Genomic DNA, 18,105 nt, shown 5'->3' with positions numbered 1-18,105 from the left:
CAGGAGATTTAATGTCTCTTCCCAGTTCTCTGGGCTGGGATACTTCCATTTTTAGACAGTTTGATCCATCTTGCTGATGTGGGTTGGTCATACTCTTAATGCTTGTTTGAATGGTTAAAAAATAAATTTACTTTTAATTTTTTTTTAAATCTTCCACCTCAGAAAATAGTTAACTTCTTCACAAAGCACAACTGAGGTATTATAGAGGGATTGTAGTTTTTCATTCTGATCATGTAAACTGAAGAAGACTTTGAATATTAGGTTGTTGGGAGATTATTACAAAAACATACAATACTGTGAACAAAAGTAGCCTACAGCTAAACTGAAACATTTAGTAGAAGCTTTCAGCCTTCAAATGCAAATATATATTACTTTGTAGAGAAATAATTGCTAACATCAGCCTAAAGATTGATTTTATCTTTTTTCTTTTGTTCAACAGACACTTTTTTTAGTTTGTTTTAAAATTGTTGACAGGAATGTCTTGATGTTTTTAACTACTGCTACCTCTTATCTGGCTGCACTTAATTGTTTGAAATATTTCTAATTTGAATTAATTATAAGGTGATTACAACAAATATTGCATCACTGGTATTCACTTTTTTTGTTAGAGTTGAAGAGGCAATACCCTTTTGACCTATTTAGGATGGCAAATGAGTCAAAATGTGATCTGGATAGATGCATGAAAATACAGATTCTTCCATCCTATACGTAACAGTAAAACTTGTGCTTAAGCCTGGGAGTTTTAGGAAGCTGTCTGCCTATTTATTTTCTTTATGAATATAGACAATGCATAACTGCTCTTTCTCTGTGTTTATGCAGTGTACCACCTTTTCTGTCATGCATCTACCATGCTATTTTATTCTATATCTTAGTGTAGTTTTCCATTATACTGTCTGGTTTGCCACATTGTTCTGAATCTCTGCTATACCTGGTCCATCCACATTTCTCTGGCATTTTAGAGCTTGCTGGCCTGTGTTCTCTTCATGACGGTCTGTGCCTTTCTCTATCTTCCTGTCCTTTATCTCGCCCTCAGAATGACAGATGGGCAGTGATTTTCTCAGCCATGTTTTGGATTTTATTCTCTTAAAAGCAGCAGGAGGCAGTTACTGTTGCAGAGGCAGTTGAAGTCAGAAATACAAAATTTTGGAATTTGAGCTAAGTAGCCTGTAAGGGAATTTTAAAAAGTCTCCTCTATCTGTATGCAAAGGTATACGTGCCTCCTCCCACCCTGTCAGAGCAAAATAGCAGTAAAAACATGTAAAATCAATGTGCATTTTAAGATTCCTTTTGTCTGTCCATCTCTCAAAACTTCAAGTTTTGACCTTGAGGTCAAGTCCTCAAGGTCTGTTCAGGCAAGAATAAGGATTTTATGCCACTTTATGTGGCTATCCATAACATTGAAAGAGATGTACTTTGAGTAAAGGAACTAAGAACTCATGTTACAGTCTCTCTAGGGTCTCTTTATGACAAAGTGTAAGGTGATGATGGTTAGATATTAATTTTCTCTCATTGTACATACAGAAATTCTGGTGCAGAAGAGAGTAACTTGTAATAATAAATAATAAAGGTGATGTAGAACTGAGTTACTTCAGTGAGTGATATGTTTCTTAGTGAGTTGCACCACACCTGGCTTTCATATTTAAGTTTTTTAAGCTGAATATTACATAAAGAAAGGTATGAGAAATTTGTATACGGTCATTTAGAAGATATTGTAAAAAAAGGACTTAAAAAAATTAAGTAGGGAAAAATAAGACGACACGCTGGTTATAACCCTTAAAGTTAATAAAATGGTGAAGAATACGGGTTAAGTACATGGCATTACAGCAAATGCCAGATGCAGAGTGTTTGGACTTCTCATATTCGTTCTTACTAAATTCTGTTAAACAAAAGGTTTTTTTGAGTAGCATTGAGGTAATGGCCATTTTTTTCAAGCTTCAGAACTGCTATTATATTTTAGTACTTAAAAGCACCCTTTGAAAATGCATTTTACAAGTACTTCTTTCTTCTGATCAGTTCAAAGAGTAATCTGTTTTCTAATATCATTCAGACATTGTTTCAATTACATGTCTTGTCTGCTTGCATATTAACTCAGATTTCAGAAGTTCACTGTAAATAAACATAATTTCAAATATTGTTAATATAACTTTCAAATTTTTTTGTTGCATCAGTTTGAAAATGATAAGATAATGTAAAATGAAGTGTTTCTTTCTTTACTAGAGCACTTTCTTTCAAAGAGTGAAGGGGACTGCACTTTTATTCATCAGTTCATAGAATGTCAGAGTGAGTACAAGAGTGTTCATCACATTTGCTTTAAAAACAGTGGAAAACCCAGAAAAGGTCAATTAAAAAACCCAGAATTTGTCACTGCTATTTAAAATTGATGTAGTAGCAGGAATTTTCTAAGTGTAGAATTGTGGCATTGTGATATTAAGCAGGTGCCTGTAGGATCGATGACTTTTGATTTTGTATGTGAGTGCTGCCCTTCAGTCCTGTTCCTGCTCTTTATTCTCTGCAGCAGTGAAGGTTGGGAACTGGTGGGGAGCAAAATTACAGTTACTGATTGGCAGAAACATCGAGTTTTAAGATGTGCAGCGTGCAGCAAATACTTAAGTGTAGAATAAGATCGTCAAGATTGACAGTATTGAGAAAGACTGTGTAGTTCATCATATGGTATTATACTTTTTTTTGCCTGGAGGTTTAGATAATTGAAAAGGATCATGTTTATTATTCAAAAAAAAAATACAATAAAAATCCCAGCAATAGGAGTCACTTACTGAAGCTGTACTATGAAGGGTTTGCTCCTTTGTCATTGAAGCAGAGGAATTGAAACTATAGTATCTGCAATACATAAGAGAAATGTAAAAAGAAAGAATTGAGACAGCCATGCAGTTTGTCTAGAAGAGAAGGTTCTGATGTGTGCTGGTACAGTGGATAAAGTGCACATCGCCATCATTCTGGAGGTGAAACACTGATATTGGGAAAGCACAAGCAGGGAAATGAGGAAAACCAGCTTGAGCCAAGGAACTGGAGTATGTAACATAACACAAGAAAGAAAACTAGATGATTAAACAATCTCGTGTTCTAGAGGTGTAAGGAATTGAAAGTGCTTACCAGTTCAGAGCAATCAAGACCTTTAAAGACACTAAAGCTATTATTTGTTTTGTGGGGGAGAAAAAACTCAGGCACTAAAATCTCAGTTATCATGACGCTTGAATGCTTAATTTGGGTAGCATTGGTTGTAAAATCCGGCTTCTGTAGCTTTTTAAGGGTGTTTTTTATTTATTTTTATTTTTTAAGTAGAATGTAGCTCACAACATCATCCAGCAACCTGTCCTGTTCTACAGCATCTGTGGAATGTTATAAATGTTAAGAGATCTTGCTTTGGATGATCTGGGAAGTCTGATACTTTCTGATCATTACATCCAGCTCACTTGTTGCTCATTTCATAACTGTTTTTCGGTAATGACTGGTGAAAACCAGTAACATGGGTAGCAGAAGTCATGATGCTTCTTTTGGATTAGGATGATATGAGATATTACTGAAAATGGTGATGACCTATAGGCAAAAGAGATTTAGTGCCCTGCCAGCTTCCTGTCCTTTGCTCCAATCAAGCTCTTCTTTATTTGCATCCTTATTTTTTTCCTCATTCGGTGATTTTTGCATTTATGATTTTAAATGCAAGTCCATTTTTTTTTCCTTTTTCACTAAGTTTTCAGGGTTTTTTTTTAATTATTGTTTTTATTTTAACTATCTAAAATGGAATATGTTTTGGAGGGATTGAATGACCGCAACCCTTTGCTTTTCTGTTAAGTTGTGACTGGGTAGCATGAAAGATAGAATTATTCATGTCAGAAATTAAAGACAGGATCCTCACCCTAATTTATATTTTGGTGGCCAAATGCACACAGCTTTATTTGGGCAAAATGTGGATTGATTTAAAAATAATAAAAAAGAAGATTTTGAATTTTACTGAAGCAGTAATAAGAAAAGATGGAGATCTGGAAAGAAAAAGGAAGTGTTAGATACAAGTGCATCTGCTTTTACTTTCTTATTAGTGTCTGGATTCTGCCATTCTAGGCTGCTGGATAAGATTCTACTTTGTTCAATGGCATCAACATCCACTTTTCTGTTTGTTATGTAAATGTTCACAGCCATGCTGAAATAAACTGTTTTTTTGTTGGCTTTGAAATGTACAGATGTGAGCATTTTTAAAGCACGGAGAATGCTTGCTTGTTTTGTAAGATGGGAGAGAAGTCAGCCACCAAGTGAAAAATAGCAGCTGTGTCAGCTTTGGGTCTCTCTGGGCAAAGGAGTTTGTGTGTTACCGCTCAGGGTCTTTAGTGAAGAAATAGCATCAAAAAGTAAACTTTTGTAGAAATGTTGGAATTCATAAGGGACGTTAGAAAACACGAAGCCACATGGGAAAGCAAAAAAAGGAAGTCTGCAGGTTTTTTTAGCCATAGGAATTGAGAATTCTTAAAAGTTTAAAGAGCTGCTGTGAAGGTTTGAGTTTGGAAAAATATCTGGGTAAGGAAGATCAGTTTCTTTGGTTTTTTTCTGTGGTTATTCTGGTTTTTAGCAGTTACTGAATTGTGAAAGCTCCAGGGTCCATCAATTCATCGTTTGCTACGTTTTCTTCTGTAAGCTGATTATAGAAGTCTCTTTTAAGCGAACAGCCCAGCATAGATGAGGAGTCACCCCTTTAGATGAAGCAGTCGATGGCTACTTTGAGTGCATGGGTTTTGCATTCATGTCTTTTTTTCAGATATGTGGGTAGAATTCCTCAGCTGCTTTCTTGCTGCCTGCCTCCCCACCCCTCCTCCTGCCTCGTGGGTCCTGTAATAATCATGTATGAAGACTTGAGTTTAGTTCTACTTTTTTATCTTAAATGGAAAAAGGCTCATGGTATCACTCACTAAGTCTTCACTTGCGACTGCAGTAACTTGATTCTCTCTGTGGTGCCTTCCTAAGCCTGGGCACAGTGACTTTTCCCAGCTCTCATGAACTTGAGACTGTTCTGAACTTGGATGATGAGTGATCTCCTGTGCTTGCTTGACCTGAATGCAATCCTGAAAATCCAGTGTATTTCTGAAGCAGTATTTGTTAAGTGTCATAGGGCTGCTGGACAATATTTGTAGATGAAAGGAGGTGAAGGGAGTATCTCTTGTAGGCTGGTTTGTCTGGCTGTGTGGGAGGAAAGGGGACAGGATAAGCTTTTGGCCATGCAAACTCTTCTTCAGACCTCAAGGTTTTTTGTCTGAAAGCTTGTTTTGCTATCTAGGGTCAATAAAGTTTTCTCCACACAAATGTTTTCCTGCCTCTGTCCTTGGGAGTGTCCTGGTTACAGCGAAATGGCATCAGAGTAGTACAGGGATTTCATCTTCAGAACTGATTGAAGCTGGAAATGCTGGCTGAAGCTTGCTATTCTTTTAATTAAAAATTGGAAAAGAATTTACTGTTGTCCATCTTCCTTAAGCTGAACCATCCTCTTGGTGCTGTTTGTCCAGGCTGCTCTGTGTCTGTTACCAGCAGACCAGAGAGCACAGGGCGCAGGCAGGGGCAGCTTTAAGCCTGGTGTTTTAGTGGGTGTTAACAGCTTCCAACACTGTCTAAATTGCAAGATCTACTGCATGAAAGTTGGTGATATGATCCGTAAGACATGTCATGCTCGATAGTTTTGCGTGTTGGCGTGGTTGTTAAGGAATTGGAGGTAATGAAAACTCCTCTGAAAAGGACTTAAATTAATGGTTCAATAGTTCTTCTAGTACTTTTAATTAATCCAAACCTATTCTTCCCTTAGTCTTGCCATTTGCCTTCATGATGGACTTAGGGTGAAATTAGCAGTGTAGTCTCAAATTCCTTGTTTTAGGGTTTTACACACCTAACATCCACAAATAGCCTTCCCTGTCAATGCTACGTGTAAACTTCATTTTTGTGGACCTAAATGTGTTGCATGCACAGCTCTTTGGCAATTTCTGCAGCTCTCAAAGTTTTAAGCTAAGAAAGGCTCTTTCTGTGTACGTTTCACGGGCACTGTTAAAGCAGTCGTGGTGTGGAGGTGGTTTCTCAATTGCTGTTTTACTATGGTGTATTTCTAGATTTCTTCTTTCTGGTGGATTTCTGTTTCAGGCAACCAGCTCTTAGAATTGGGTTTTTGATAACTGTAACTTGAGGCACATATTATTTGTTTTCTTAAGTAGGATTTTTAAAAAAAACTAATAAAAAATAATTTTCTTAACTTATCATTAGTGAACTGAAGTATTAATAATGTAAGCAAATAGATTGCAGAAGAAATAATTCTGCACATTATCACAATGTTCCAGTAGGCTGGTGTGCTCTGTTTCTTTATTCCATGCTAGAATAAAGTTTTTGTTCAAGCCTGAGTAGGAAGTAATATCAGCTTTTAATTTGGTCATGGAATGTAGTCTACGTAGATGCGAGCAGGGAAAAGCTTGCTTAATTTGAGCTTGCAAAGTAACGCTTATTTTGTTTGGCAGACAAGATCATAGATGAAGGACATCTAACCAAAGTGGAAGAAACAAAGCTTTTGAAAGGTTAGATTTCTGGATTCTTTTAACTGTTTTTGAAGCATGCTTTTTATGTCACTTCAGTGCATGTTCTGTCTTAAACTAGCAGCTTGAGTTTTGTTGAATACTTTCTTAAGTAAAAGAGTTGATAAAGGGAAGGTACGTTGCTTTCTGAACTCTGCTCCAAATACTCTTAGAGTAAAAAGTTTCAAAAGAAACCCTTTTTGAAGACTGAGTGCATGAAACGCTGGCCTCTGTTTTAGCTGAGTTCTTACCTGAATATGCATTCGAAAAAAAAATTAAAATGTAGCATTTTGCTTTGTTAGCATTTTCTGTTTGAAATTTCAAGCAGATTTTTGTCTTTATGATAGAACTAAATCACAATAATGTTTGGTCTCATTTATGTTTAAATAAAAGTGCGTTTTAATTTGACTTCTTTCTAACTTAATGTCCTCCTAACTTTATATTAACATCCTAACTGTACATTTTCCAAGGAAAATATAAATGTGCATCTCTTATTTTCCTCTTCTGCATAAAACAAGTAATATACAAGGAGCAAATTAGAAAGGGTTTATCTTGCAAAAGAACAGTTGGTCCTTATCTTGCAGTCCCAAAATCAGGACTGCAACAAAGTGTGTCTATCTAAATTTCCCATGTGTCTAATAACGTAAGCTTGTTTGCACTTGTAGGCTGCCTCTTCCTTTGCAGCTTTTTATTAATGTCTAGACATACTAACTCATTTCTTTACCCTCAGTCCTTCTTCAAATTGTTACTGTATTGAATAAAAGTTAGCTGCTTAAGAATTCTGGTATTTTAGAGACTTGTCCATTTATCTTCTGACCTTCATGCATGCAATTGCACCTTAAATTTGTTTCTGTACGTGAGTAAAGCTATAGACAAGATGCCATATTTGGCCAAAGAATGCATACGATAACTGTCATGTAACACTTGCATGCCAGTTATCTTGCAAAGCAGTGAGTGAGCTATTTTTAGTGCTTGTTAATGTATTCTAACTCATCAAGTAAGTATGATGTCAACACATTTTAATATACTTCATCATTTTGGCTATATTTATTCAGCTCAGTTTTATTATGGGAAGTAGGGACAACTGCTGTGAAATAATATATTGTACAGGAAGGAGTTTTGTGCTTATGACTGGTTCCAGAATAGGAAGCAGGTTTCTAAACCATTTCTCTGCTGTTTCAGATGCACAAAGTGATGCGTTGTTCCTCTGGTGCCTAATGTCGTTCCTCATTTAAGGGGGAGGAGGGTAGGAGGGAGGAAAAAGCTGGTGTACCCGAGGATGGGTGGGAGGGGAGTGTGGGAGGGAGGTAGGGGGAGAAAATTAATTCAGCAGTTGGGACTTGCACTGTTCTCGCAGAGCACGAAAGCTGTGCTTCCATGTATGACCAGATATGGTAAAGTTAGTTGGATGCAGATACTGCTCAGCTTAACACTTCTGGATTGGCCACTAATATAAACGACATGGGTGAGGCTTTTAGGATATATTTCTCTTAATACTTCAAAAATAATGTGTTACTTGGTTTAGTAATTATTACAGTTTAAATAGTGATCTTGTGAGATTGAGTCTGTGTGATACCTGTAAAATGCTTTGTATTGTAAGATCTTTAGATATTAGTTAAAAACCTTATTCCTAAAAATAGGGAAATGCCCTTTTATTTTAATGAAGAACCACCCTCAAACTTCAAGTTTTTAACTACTCTAGTCATGATGAGCTCTGAAGTCTGCTGAAGATAGGTTTGGAACAGCTGCCAGGTGCAAACCCCTTACGTGCTTTAGGTGTCTGGGTGCTTTCGCCTTCTCTCTCTCCAATGATTTCAGTTACATTAAGATAGGAAGAATATGGCTCTTGATCAGCTGCTTCGTTTGTGTCTGGCACTTTGTTTCACATACTATTAGATGTTATTCTGGCACAAAGAACAGAAAGCTTTTCAAGTTAGACAAAGAAAACTTTTTTTCTATTAACTTGTCTGTGTTTTGTCATCTTGCTAATTTCTGTGCAGAGTAAGTGCATGGGTTGGCTTCAATTTCCACTTCATTAATTTTGGGGGTGTTCTGTTTCTTTTCCCATTACTTGAGAAACAATGGACACAAGCTTTCGTGTTTCTCCTTTGCTTTTTGTGTATTTTCATATACTAACTCTTTGGTACAACTCATTTGGTTTGTTGCTGTGTATCTTTATTCCTGTGTCCTGATACTTTTTTTGTTGCGCCTACAGTATCTATACTATATGTGAAGAAATTGCTTGTGTTCGCTGTACATTTCCTTGTATTTGGGTAGAAGTAAAATCTGTATATTGGGAATGATGCAATGCTGCCTTTTACAATCTCTCTCTATCTGGAACTTAAGACTCAGAGAAAACCTCTATTAATCTGTTGATGGGCAGCGATGCTGTCAAACCAAGGCTCTGCAAAATCAGCCAGGAAAGACTCCGCTGCGTGTTGGGGACATGGTTCCTTGCTGACTAACTTCCTAGTTTATCCGCATTAATGCTGGTGTGTCTTTCTTTAACGAACCCATCAGAAATAAACTGGAATGGTTACTTAAAAATAAGTGTCTCACAAAGTGTTTAGACTCTGAGTCAGGACTACTGCTGTGTGGGAAAAGGATGCGCCAGTATAATTAAGTCCCCTCACATTTTGAAAATGCCTGCTCTCCTTTAAATATCTAGAACTGGTAAAAAAAAAACCCCAAACAACTGTGTGTGGCTTTGCTAAGCTGCCTGTAATAAGGTGGTGGGTTGTGAATGAGCAGATATTTTGTGAAGGCATTTTTTTGTTGAAAAGGACAGAGGCTGGCTGCTTTCTCTTAATACAATTTGAACTGAAAATTCTTTCTAGAAAATAGTGCGTTATTTTATATTGCAGCGGTTCTTTACTGGCTTATACCACGCTTTTGTTAACAGCACAGTATATATACCAGACTTGTTGCTGCTGTTTTATTTGTCCAAAATACTGAAGCATAATTTTATTCCTAACAGCAGTTTCTTTCTGACTTGTTACAGTATCTGCATTGTTCTGGTTTTCTTTTCTTATTTGTTCTGTGCTTGAATCAGCTTTTGCACAGAATTCCAACTGGCAAGAATACAGCTTTAACTAAAGTTCAAGCTGTGCATGAGGTAGTTGCATCTCCCATTAGATGCTAGGCTAGATTAATGAATTTAGTGATGCTGAATCCATTTTAGCCCAGATTTACAAAGAATTAAGAGATTGATTAAAACATTTACTGATTGTAATTGACTTTCCTTGTCTCTTACAGAGAATCAAGCAAGAGTCAAAGAATCTGATTTGTCGGACACTCTTAGTCCAAGCAAGGAAAAAAGCAGCGACGACACTACAGGTAAGCGTTTAAGTGAAGTTTCTGTAACATCTAATTACTTTGAATTAAATCACTTAATCGTGAGCAGTTTCTAAAAGAATGGAGAAGGTTTGTATTAGGTGCACCCAGATACAAGCTTAGAGCAGTATTGTTTGTTTTGAGGCTTCATAATTAACTGTTGGAAAGTGAGAAGAACGTGAAAGCTTCTCTCTGCATAAAGAATGCATATATAAAAACTGTCTGCAGTCTAACTGCTCTCTGAAAGGTGTGGGGTTTTTGGGTTTTTTTAGATGCCCAGATGGATGACCAAGATCTAAATGACCCTATTGCTAAAGTAGCTCTTCTGAAAGGTAAACGAATTTATTTTTGTAACTTTAGATCCATAATCCATTTATATCTCTTTGTCTACCTATTTTTTATCAAATATGTATTACAATAGGGTGCTGAAATTCAAATGTTTCAACCGTTGTGGTACAGAAGAGTTGCGTCTAAATATCAACAATGATTCCTTTGGGTGATGCGATATAAAAACATGCTTCTGAGTGTTAGTATGGACAAAAAAATTATGCATAAAACTAGTTTCTTCTCTCACGAACACTGGTCTAGGAATTTGCACATTATAACTTCAAGTAGAATTGAGAAATAGTTTCAGTGTACACCTAAAGTAGGGCTGATAGCTGTGAGGAGCGAGGGTTAATTGAACTTTTAAAGAACTAAACTCAAATTTTCTGTAGTAATATAGAAGCAGTCTTTTGTAAATGTGGATGCTGTCGTTGCTTCCTCCGTCTTTACTGAGATGGAGATTTAAACCATAGCCATTACTGAACATTTAAGTGGATAAGTAGAAAAATACCTGTTTGTGTAGACCTGCTTTGCTAGTAAATTACATGTTGTAGTGAACTAAAATAATTGGAATAACTCTTCTTCTCTTGAGGCTATTTATGGTCATTCTTAGTTTGCTCTCATGAAAGCCTTGAAGAATATCTCTACAGTGAATCATTAGCCCTTGTAATTTTTATGAGTAGCCTGCAAACCCACAGTTTTGTTTTGGGTTTTATCAGAAAACAACTTAATATGTCTGACTTTGCCCTAAAAAGGATGTTATTTGCCACTGGAAGACTTTCAAGTGGATTTGTTACGCAGTCGTACAATTAAGGAAGAGTGAGAATGTTTCTGATCTGGCAGCTGTTTGGAATGCGGAAATGGCTGCTGGAAAAGGCAGCGTTCCTTTTTGTTTAACTGTTGGAATTTATAAAACAAAACAAGTGAGCAAGAAAATGCTGAGATGTTTAATTGCCATCATTTCCTCCAAATGTATTTTCCATCAGTAAACTTTGAGTGCGTTCTGGATTTGCTTCAGGTTTCTGCAAAGAGAGAAGGGGTAAAAGCTGTTGCAGAGGAGTAGAAATGATTTATTTTTTCCCCATGAGGTTAACAACTCTATTGGCCATTAATAACAGTTCCCCGGATGCTTCTATTTAGACAGGCTGTTTGTGGCTACTTATTGCCAAACAGGTAAATGTTAAACAGATAGGAAGAAGCTGTAGGTGTCACTGGAAGGTTAGTAGGCTCGTTCTTATCAATGTCCTTATGTTTTCATAGTGACTACAAGACTGATCTGTGGAATTTTAATAAAAAGTGTCTTCAGTTGAGGTTTTTCTTAGTAGTGGTTTTGCATAAGGAGTTTTGAAAATCAGCAATTTTCTGTTGATTTAGAAAGTTTGGGAAACCATTGTTTCATTTTGCAGTAGCCAAATACTTTATTTTAAATATGTGATTCAGTTTATAGGGATCTTACAAAAATGAAGAAAACTCAGGGTTTTAATTATTTCTGACTTCACGTGAGTGAAAACAGTCATCTGAATAACCTGGGAAATGCTGCAGAATTCTTGAAGTGAACTGCTTTGAGATATGGAGAAATGCCAGCCTGCTCATAAAGTTGCTTCTGCAGGCCAGGCACGTACAGATAAGGAATGAGATAAGACCATAGCCTGTGTGTGGTTCTTTGTCATCTCTGTTATCAAAACAGAAGTGTGAAGAAAAACATACAAGCAGAGCTCTGTTAATATCTTCATGTTTGTAAATATTAATTTAATATGAGCTTTGCTTTTCATTTGATTTACTGAAATTTTTTTATAGATCCTAAAATTGCAAAATATTCCTTCACGCTCAATTTTCTTTACTCACTTGGAAATGGTCATTCTTCCCCAAAACTGACCTGTGGGTTCACCTTCTTGGTTCATGGAAAAGAGATTTTCATGTGCTTTGTGAATGACTTGTGCAGATCACACTGCCTATTTCTTATTTTTTTTAACAATTTTAAATGTACCAATAGGATTGATCTTAAGGGAAATGTCACTGTGGGAGGGTGGGATGGGCGAGTGACGCACAAAGCCCTGTTCATCAAGAACCTTTCTTGTAATATGGCAAACAACCTGATCACGGATTAAAATTTTCCATGAGCTGGAATAAATGAATGAATAAGGGTTTTCAGGCTTTTGTATTTCACTGGCTTTTTTTTTTGGCACCTTGTTTTAATTAATGACAGAATTCCACAGACAGTCCAATGCTTAGTATTTCTGGAAGTTGCTCAAATACTTCTAATTGCAGCCTTTTTCATTTGTTCTCAAACCAGGTTTTTGTGATGTGAATTTGCTTCTCAAGGAACTGATTCTAAGCCTGATGATGTTTAGTAGCTTTATTATTTTTAAATAGAGCAAACCTACTCACTGTGGAATCCTTTTCAAAACTAGAATTAGCACAGAAATGTTGTTTGCTTTGAACCAAAAGATGTTGAAGACATTTTCAGTTTGTGTAAGACTGAAAAACTGTTGTTTTCTCATGGCTATATTTCTTCACTTCTGCTTTAGAAGCACGTCAAGCAGATGGAAATCCCCTATTGCATTTGAGTAGTTAAGAGTTTTTACCTTGATTGTGCCTTTCCTAAACTGATTATGTTGACTCATAAGTTGAGTTCCCCATCTCCTTTGAAGCAGCGTTATTTTTCACATTGTATGCTTTCATTGACTGGAAAATAACTGTCCTCTGGAAAGTTCATTTAGGGTGTCTATTGTTGGATTTAGGACACTGCTCCTTTATCAAGCATGATTTGAGCATAATTTGTCAACTTCCTCATGCACATCTTCTGAACAGTCTCATTAAGGAGGACTGAAAGTCTAATTGCCCCAAGTCTTCACCCATGAAAAGCTAAGAACAAAATATGTAAAGTAAATTGAAATTTGGATTTGAAAGTCTAATAAATTATAAGAGAAAGTCTTTGGATTAAATATGTGGCCCTCTTTGTTCTTTCTGCTCTCATAATTTTGTTCTGAAAAAAACCTAAAAGCATGTGTGCCCTCAGCTCTACTTGATCCTGTCTGTTCATTACTGAGAGAATAGAAAAAAAGCCTTCTTTTCTTTGAGGGTTACAATATGAATAGTTCAGTATTATTTGATAAACAAGTATTTTAATGAAGAAAACAGCAACAAAGTTATAGTTGCTTTATTGGTCAAACATACAGTCAAAGGTGAATGTCAAACTTAGAATGATGAACTAAACTATAGCTTGTATTTATTTTTTCCTTACTAGTGAAAGATCTAGGCAACCATAAATTAATTTATCTTTGGGGGGTTTTATTCTAAGCAGTGTGCCTTTATCTTAAATCGATGTGGTCTGTGATGGTAGGTGTTTATTAACCAGTTAGCTGTGTAACACATCCACCTTTTTATTCTCCCTCTCCCATGATGTACAGCTGCAATGTTTTCCCTGATTTCCCTCCTTTACCTATCTCACCTTTCTGGTATATAAAGTTTTGGCCCTCTGCCTATATAGTTCATTACTGCTGTTTGTGCCTATTGAAAGATCTGTTCCCACACAGACACTACTTAAGGAAAATTTAGTTAATGAGAGCTTCCTGAATCCAGTTCCTGGCATTGCTGATACCTGCAGGCTGGAGTGTTGTTTGTTACTGCTCTCATTTCCTGTGTGTGCCCATTAGAGGACACTGCTCTTAATTACAAATACTTACTTTTCCTCTTTTAAATGCTCCCAAAATTGAAGCTTTAAAAGTATTAAATTTGCTTGCAGCTGCAAGTCATTTCTTATAAGCTCAAGGAGTATTTAACATGTGTTTTAGCTAATACAGAACTTGTGGGGAAGAGCAATTTTATGTAGAGTTTGAATAACATGCATAGATAATCTGGTTATGTTAAAAATACACCTAATATTGTTAGACAAGGCGAAAAAAAAATTAAGGGCGAAATTTAGCTTAGTATTCACTAGGTCACAGAATGAAATAAGGTGGTTGGACTTTTCTCCTTTTTCTTAATTTTGTTTTAGGAAAAATTCCTTAAATATTTTCTTTGCTTGTAGTTATGGTCCTCACTGGGAGAGGAGGAAGCCCAGCCTTGCAGGGTTGCAAGCCGATTGGCAGTAGCAAACCGCTTAATAGCAACTCTTTGCATAATCTCTTGCAGCTGACTGGCATTACCCAGCCTCACTGGGTCTGTCCGAGCGCTGCTATGCTGCCTGCCAGGGCTGGTACGTGGGGCTAGAAGGGTGGGCTTGGGAGGGGGGGATGCAGGATCATTGCTGATCATTCCGTGCTAGGCGTGAAGGTTAGGGTAGCTTCCTTTGAAAAACAGACGAGTTGTAAACGCAGTCAAGAATTGTCTTATGCTTCTTCCTTCATTTTTATCAATCCAGGGATCCTTCCCAAACTCTACAGTGCTTTTAAAAACTCTTATTTCTTGTTTGTTGGTTTTTGGTTTATACTGCATGTTGTGTATAACCCATGTTTTCAAGTTTGCGTATGTTTTTCTCCTTTTAAAAGGATATTAATATTTTTACTAATCTTTACCTAATCCAATTTTGAGTTTACTTTAATGAACCTTGGATGATTTGAATAAAAAGTCTCCAGTCATCAGATGGCAGTGCTAATTAAACTGTTGTACAAATGTGATTTAAAGAAAATTTTCTTTTATCAGATGAATTGCAGGGTGCCCAATCAGAGACTGAGGCTAAACAAGAAATTCAGCAGCTGCACAAGGAGCTGGTTGAAGCCCAAGAGCTAGCTAGGACAAGTAAACAAAAATGCTTTGAACTTCAAGGTGAGACCCAGATCAACTTGGTTGTATAGGGCACCCATTAGAATTGTATTTACCAGATATTCTTGAAAGGGGGGTGAAGTTTGTTGACTGTTAGGTAAATTTGATACATGGCATTCACATCTCCTGCAGAGAATGTCAGAAACGTCAGCTTATTTCCTAAATTCTACATTCAGTCCTCTGACTTCTTGCTTCAAGATAGACCGACATCTTTTCATAGTTTTGAATACATACTTGCATTCCAGGTATTTAATACTGATAAAAAGTATTCGTCTATATATATTGAGTATTTTGTGTTTCAGTCAGTTAATGCGCATTATCTGATATATTCAGCAGTAGTTCTTTGTTTAGGTCATAGTTTACATGTTTAGTTTAAGTCAAATAGTGTAGTCCAGTTCAATTGCATATGGTTCAGTGTTCCTTATGGGGTATGTTTACACCTTATTTTTTTCTCCACCCACACCACTTTGCATTTGCCACATATGGAGTATTTGGATCAGGCATCAGATTATATTAATTTCAAATTAATTGTAATACTACCACTATAATGGATTGATGTCTTAGTATTAACTGTTTTATTAAACCACTTACAGTTACTGGCTTTGTTAACGTACTGAAATAATACAGTTGTTTTAATTTTTCTCAGTTAAGGTGAAATTGTAAGTAAAATTAATTACACAGCTGGAATTTCTTACTAACAAAGACTTTTGGATGCATTTTCACCTTCATTTATAGCACTGTTGGAAGAAGAGAGAAAAGCATATCGAGTGCAAGCTGAAGAATCTAACAAGCAAATAAATGTTCTTCAAGGTAGGAAGGTATTTTTTTTCCAGCCCCCTCTTCTAGGGGGAAATACATAGCTTTGGCTGTTTCCATGGCATCGTAAGCACTAATAAAGGAAAATGTTAATTGAGTGTATGTTTTAAATCTGATTTCATTCACCATATCTTTGAATTTTATTATGAAATGTTTCCTGTCAATTCCTGTGGTTCTAATCATAACTTAGAAAATGCAAAATACGTGATCTGTAACAGATGCCTGTTCTCTTTCCCCTCTCTCCAGTCTTTCTCAGCTTTGAATAATCCAGTGTTTCTTACTGTGACTGTTTTATCTTCAGAGTACTTAGAAGGTTTAGTCTTTTTATGCTACTTAGTCTCTTCTCTTCATTGATAGAATCCTCTTAAATATACTTTTAATCGCTGAAGGTCTGCATCCAGCCTTGGAGCGTGCAGTAGCATTTCTGCAGCTGAGACATTGTCTATGCATTTTGAAAAAACAGTACAACCAATCAACCTCTCTTCAGCCCAGAATAATTATAGCAGAATCTAACTTCTGTGTAATTTATTTTGTGTTGTGTTATCATCTTAGCCCGTGGCTGTGAGTAAGCTCATTGGTCAAGAAGCTGTCTAGCCTTAAACTTTTACTTAGAGCAAACATTGATTGTTGTGAAGCTTTTAGGAGCTTCCTGCCTTCATACCTTTGTCAGCACGTCGTTTGGTTTGGACCTAGCAATGGTTGGAAGGCACATGAGGAGACAGGCAGATGGGACTGAGAATCCTCATTTTATTAAGAAATCAAAATACTGAACTCTTAAGTTCAGTACTTTTTGTCTCCTGAACCCTTCTCAAATGAGGTCTTGATTGTTTCCTGCTCTTCTCTCTCCATGGTAGTTGAAAATGTGGTGTTCATTGTATGCTTGCTGCTTCCCAGAGTTGTCGGATGTGTCACATCTCACAACTTGGGAAAAGATGTCTGGATGTCAGGACTGTCTCTTGGCAGCCTCTACAAACTGTAGTGGAGGAAAAAAATGCTGGCAGCTTCATGCAGTAACTTTTCTCAAAGTATTTTCATGGAATTAAGGTTATCAACCAGTGTTACATGGCTTTGTTTGTCACAGAGAGGAGGTGCTACAGAAACAACTGAGATCCTGTGTCCATGCGTGAAGTTCTTTAGATGAACAGATAGGTAAAGCAAGGAAATTCAAGTAACTTGTCATTACTTAAAGAGAAGTGAAATGTTTGGTTTAGATGAGGTAATGGGTTACATAAATAAGAGATGTAATGGAAGTTTTCTTTCTAATTTCCCTTTCAAATTATATCCAATGCTTCAGAAACCATTCCAGTATCCTTGGTAGTAACTTTTCTGTGTAAGTTATTTCTAGAACTTTGGAAACACTTATATGTATTTGGAGTTTAAGTCATACCACGCTTGTTTTCATGCCTGAACATTTAAAGGGAGACTTGTTCATCAGGAGTGCAGACAGAAGGAAAAAACCAAATTTGTTTGAAATACTGCCGGTACTGAGGAGCAGAGATTTAGCTTGGCTCGATAAAGAAAATATTATCAGGAAGAAATGGTTTGAAAAATCACTTCTTTGCTCTTTGATGGGTACCTGCTGTGCTAGCAAGTTGTAATTCTTGGTGTTTAAGAAATGTGGCTTCCTAGTGTGTGGCTTTGGTAGACTGAAGGCTTCTAATGCAAGGGTACATGGAAAGGCAATTGTTCATGGGTTCTATTACCATTAGGTTGTTCTCATCTACTGCTTTGTTTGCTATTCTGTTAAAGTAAAACTGTAGAAACTATTTCCAAACTACTAAGGTGGTAGTAAGTCTCATGTTGCTCACATATATTTCAAAATCCATCATGTCACAACTGTTTCTGTTATGGAAGAGATAAGACTATTTCGTCTTATATGCTTTTCCTTATGTTAAAAATTGATTAAATATATGTGAATGCCGATACATTAAAAAGCAAAGCAAACACTACGCAAATTAAACACTTTGCTTCCATCAGTCAGGGTTTGGTTTTAACTGTAATTTTGTTCTTCTTTCTTTCATGCTTCCCTTTTCTCTCTACTGTGCTTTTTTTAGCTGTTTGCACCAGATTCTGTTTACGTGTGTGTGTGTATGAAAAATAGTTGTGTCGGAAGAGATGTGTTTAGTAATTGAGTGGGAATATTTTGTAAGATTTGCTTCATGCAGAAATGTAAAATAATGGCGTGTGTGACTGCTGCACGTTTACAGTAAACCATAAATGCTAAAGGACTTAGTTCAGTGTATTTGGTGCAGCTGTCCCTTTCAATTCAAAATTAATCTTGTGCTGTGAAAAATGCGTTTTGCAAAGTAATGATGTA

At 36.5% G+C, this 18,105-nt stretch overlaps 2 protein-coding genes across 53 annotated transcripts in view; one reads left to right on the top strand and one right to left on the bottom strand.

Moving 5' to 3' along the window:
• DENND6A (DENN domain containing 6A) overlaps positions 1–18,105 on the bottom strand; it is a 222,241-nt gene that overhangs the window by 73,837 nt on the left and 130,299 nt on the right. The gene's annotated exons all lie outside the window — the stretch shown is intronic.
• SLMAP (sarcolemma associated protein) overlaps positions 1–18,105 on the top strand; it is a 78,106-nt gene that overhangs the window by 43,966 nt on the left and 16,035 nt on the right. For 11 of the 50 annotated variants that reach the window (XM_069866171.1, XM_069866165.1, XM_069866182.1 and 8 more), the window contains 6 exons: positions 2,218–2,280; positions 6,498–6,554; positions 9,807–9,887; positions 10,157–10,216; positions 14,853–14,975; positions 15,708–15,782. In XM_069866171.1, coding sequence (XP_069722272.1) covers positions 2,218–2,280; positions 6,498–6,554; positions 9,807–9,887; positions 10,157–10,216; positions 14,853–14,975; positions 15,708–15,782 — 459 coding nt within the window. Of the gene's footprint in view, positions 1–2,217; positions 2,338–6,497; positions 6,555–7,870; positions 8,017–9,806; positions 9,888–10,156; positions 10,217–14,852; positions 14,976–15,707; positions 15,783–18,105 lie in introns of those variants that run through there. The other 39 variants (XM_069866187.1, XM_069866177.1, XM_069866186.1 and 36 more) reach the window with 13 other exon arrangements.

Source organism: Phaenicophaeus curvirostris, chromosome 11, assembly GCF_032191515.1.
Source record: "Phaenicophaeus curvirostris isolate KB17595 chromosome 11, BPBGC_Pcur_1.0, whole genome shotgun sequence".
In the NCBI taxonomy this organism is placed as follows: domain Eukaryota; kingdom Metazoa; phylum Chordata; class Aves; order Cuculiformes; family Cuculidae; genus Phaenicophaeus; species Phaenicophaeus curvirostris.
The sequence above is the reverse complement of the archived record's forward strand: the minus strand, read 5'-3'. Positions and strand labels throughout refer to the sequence as shown.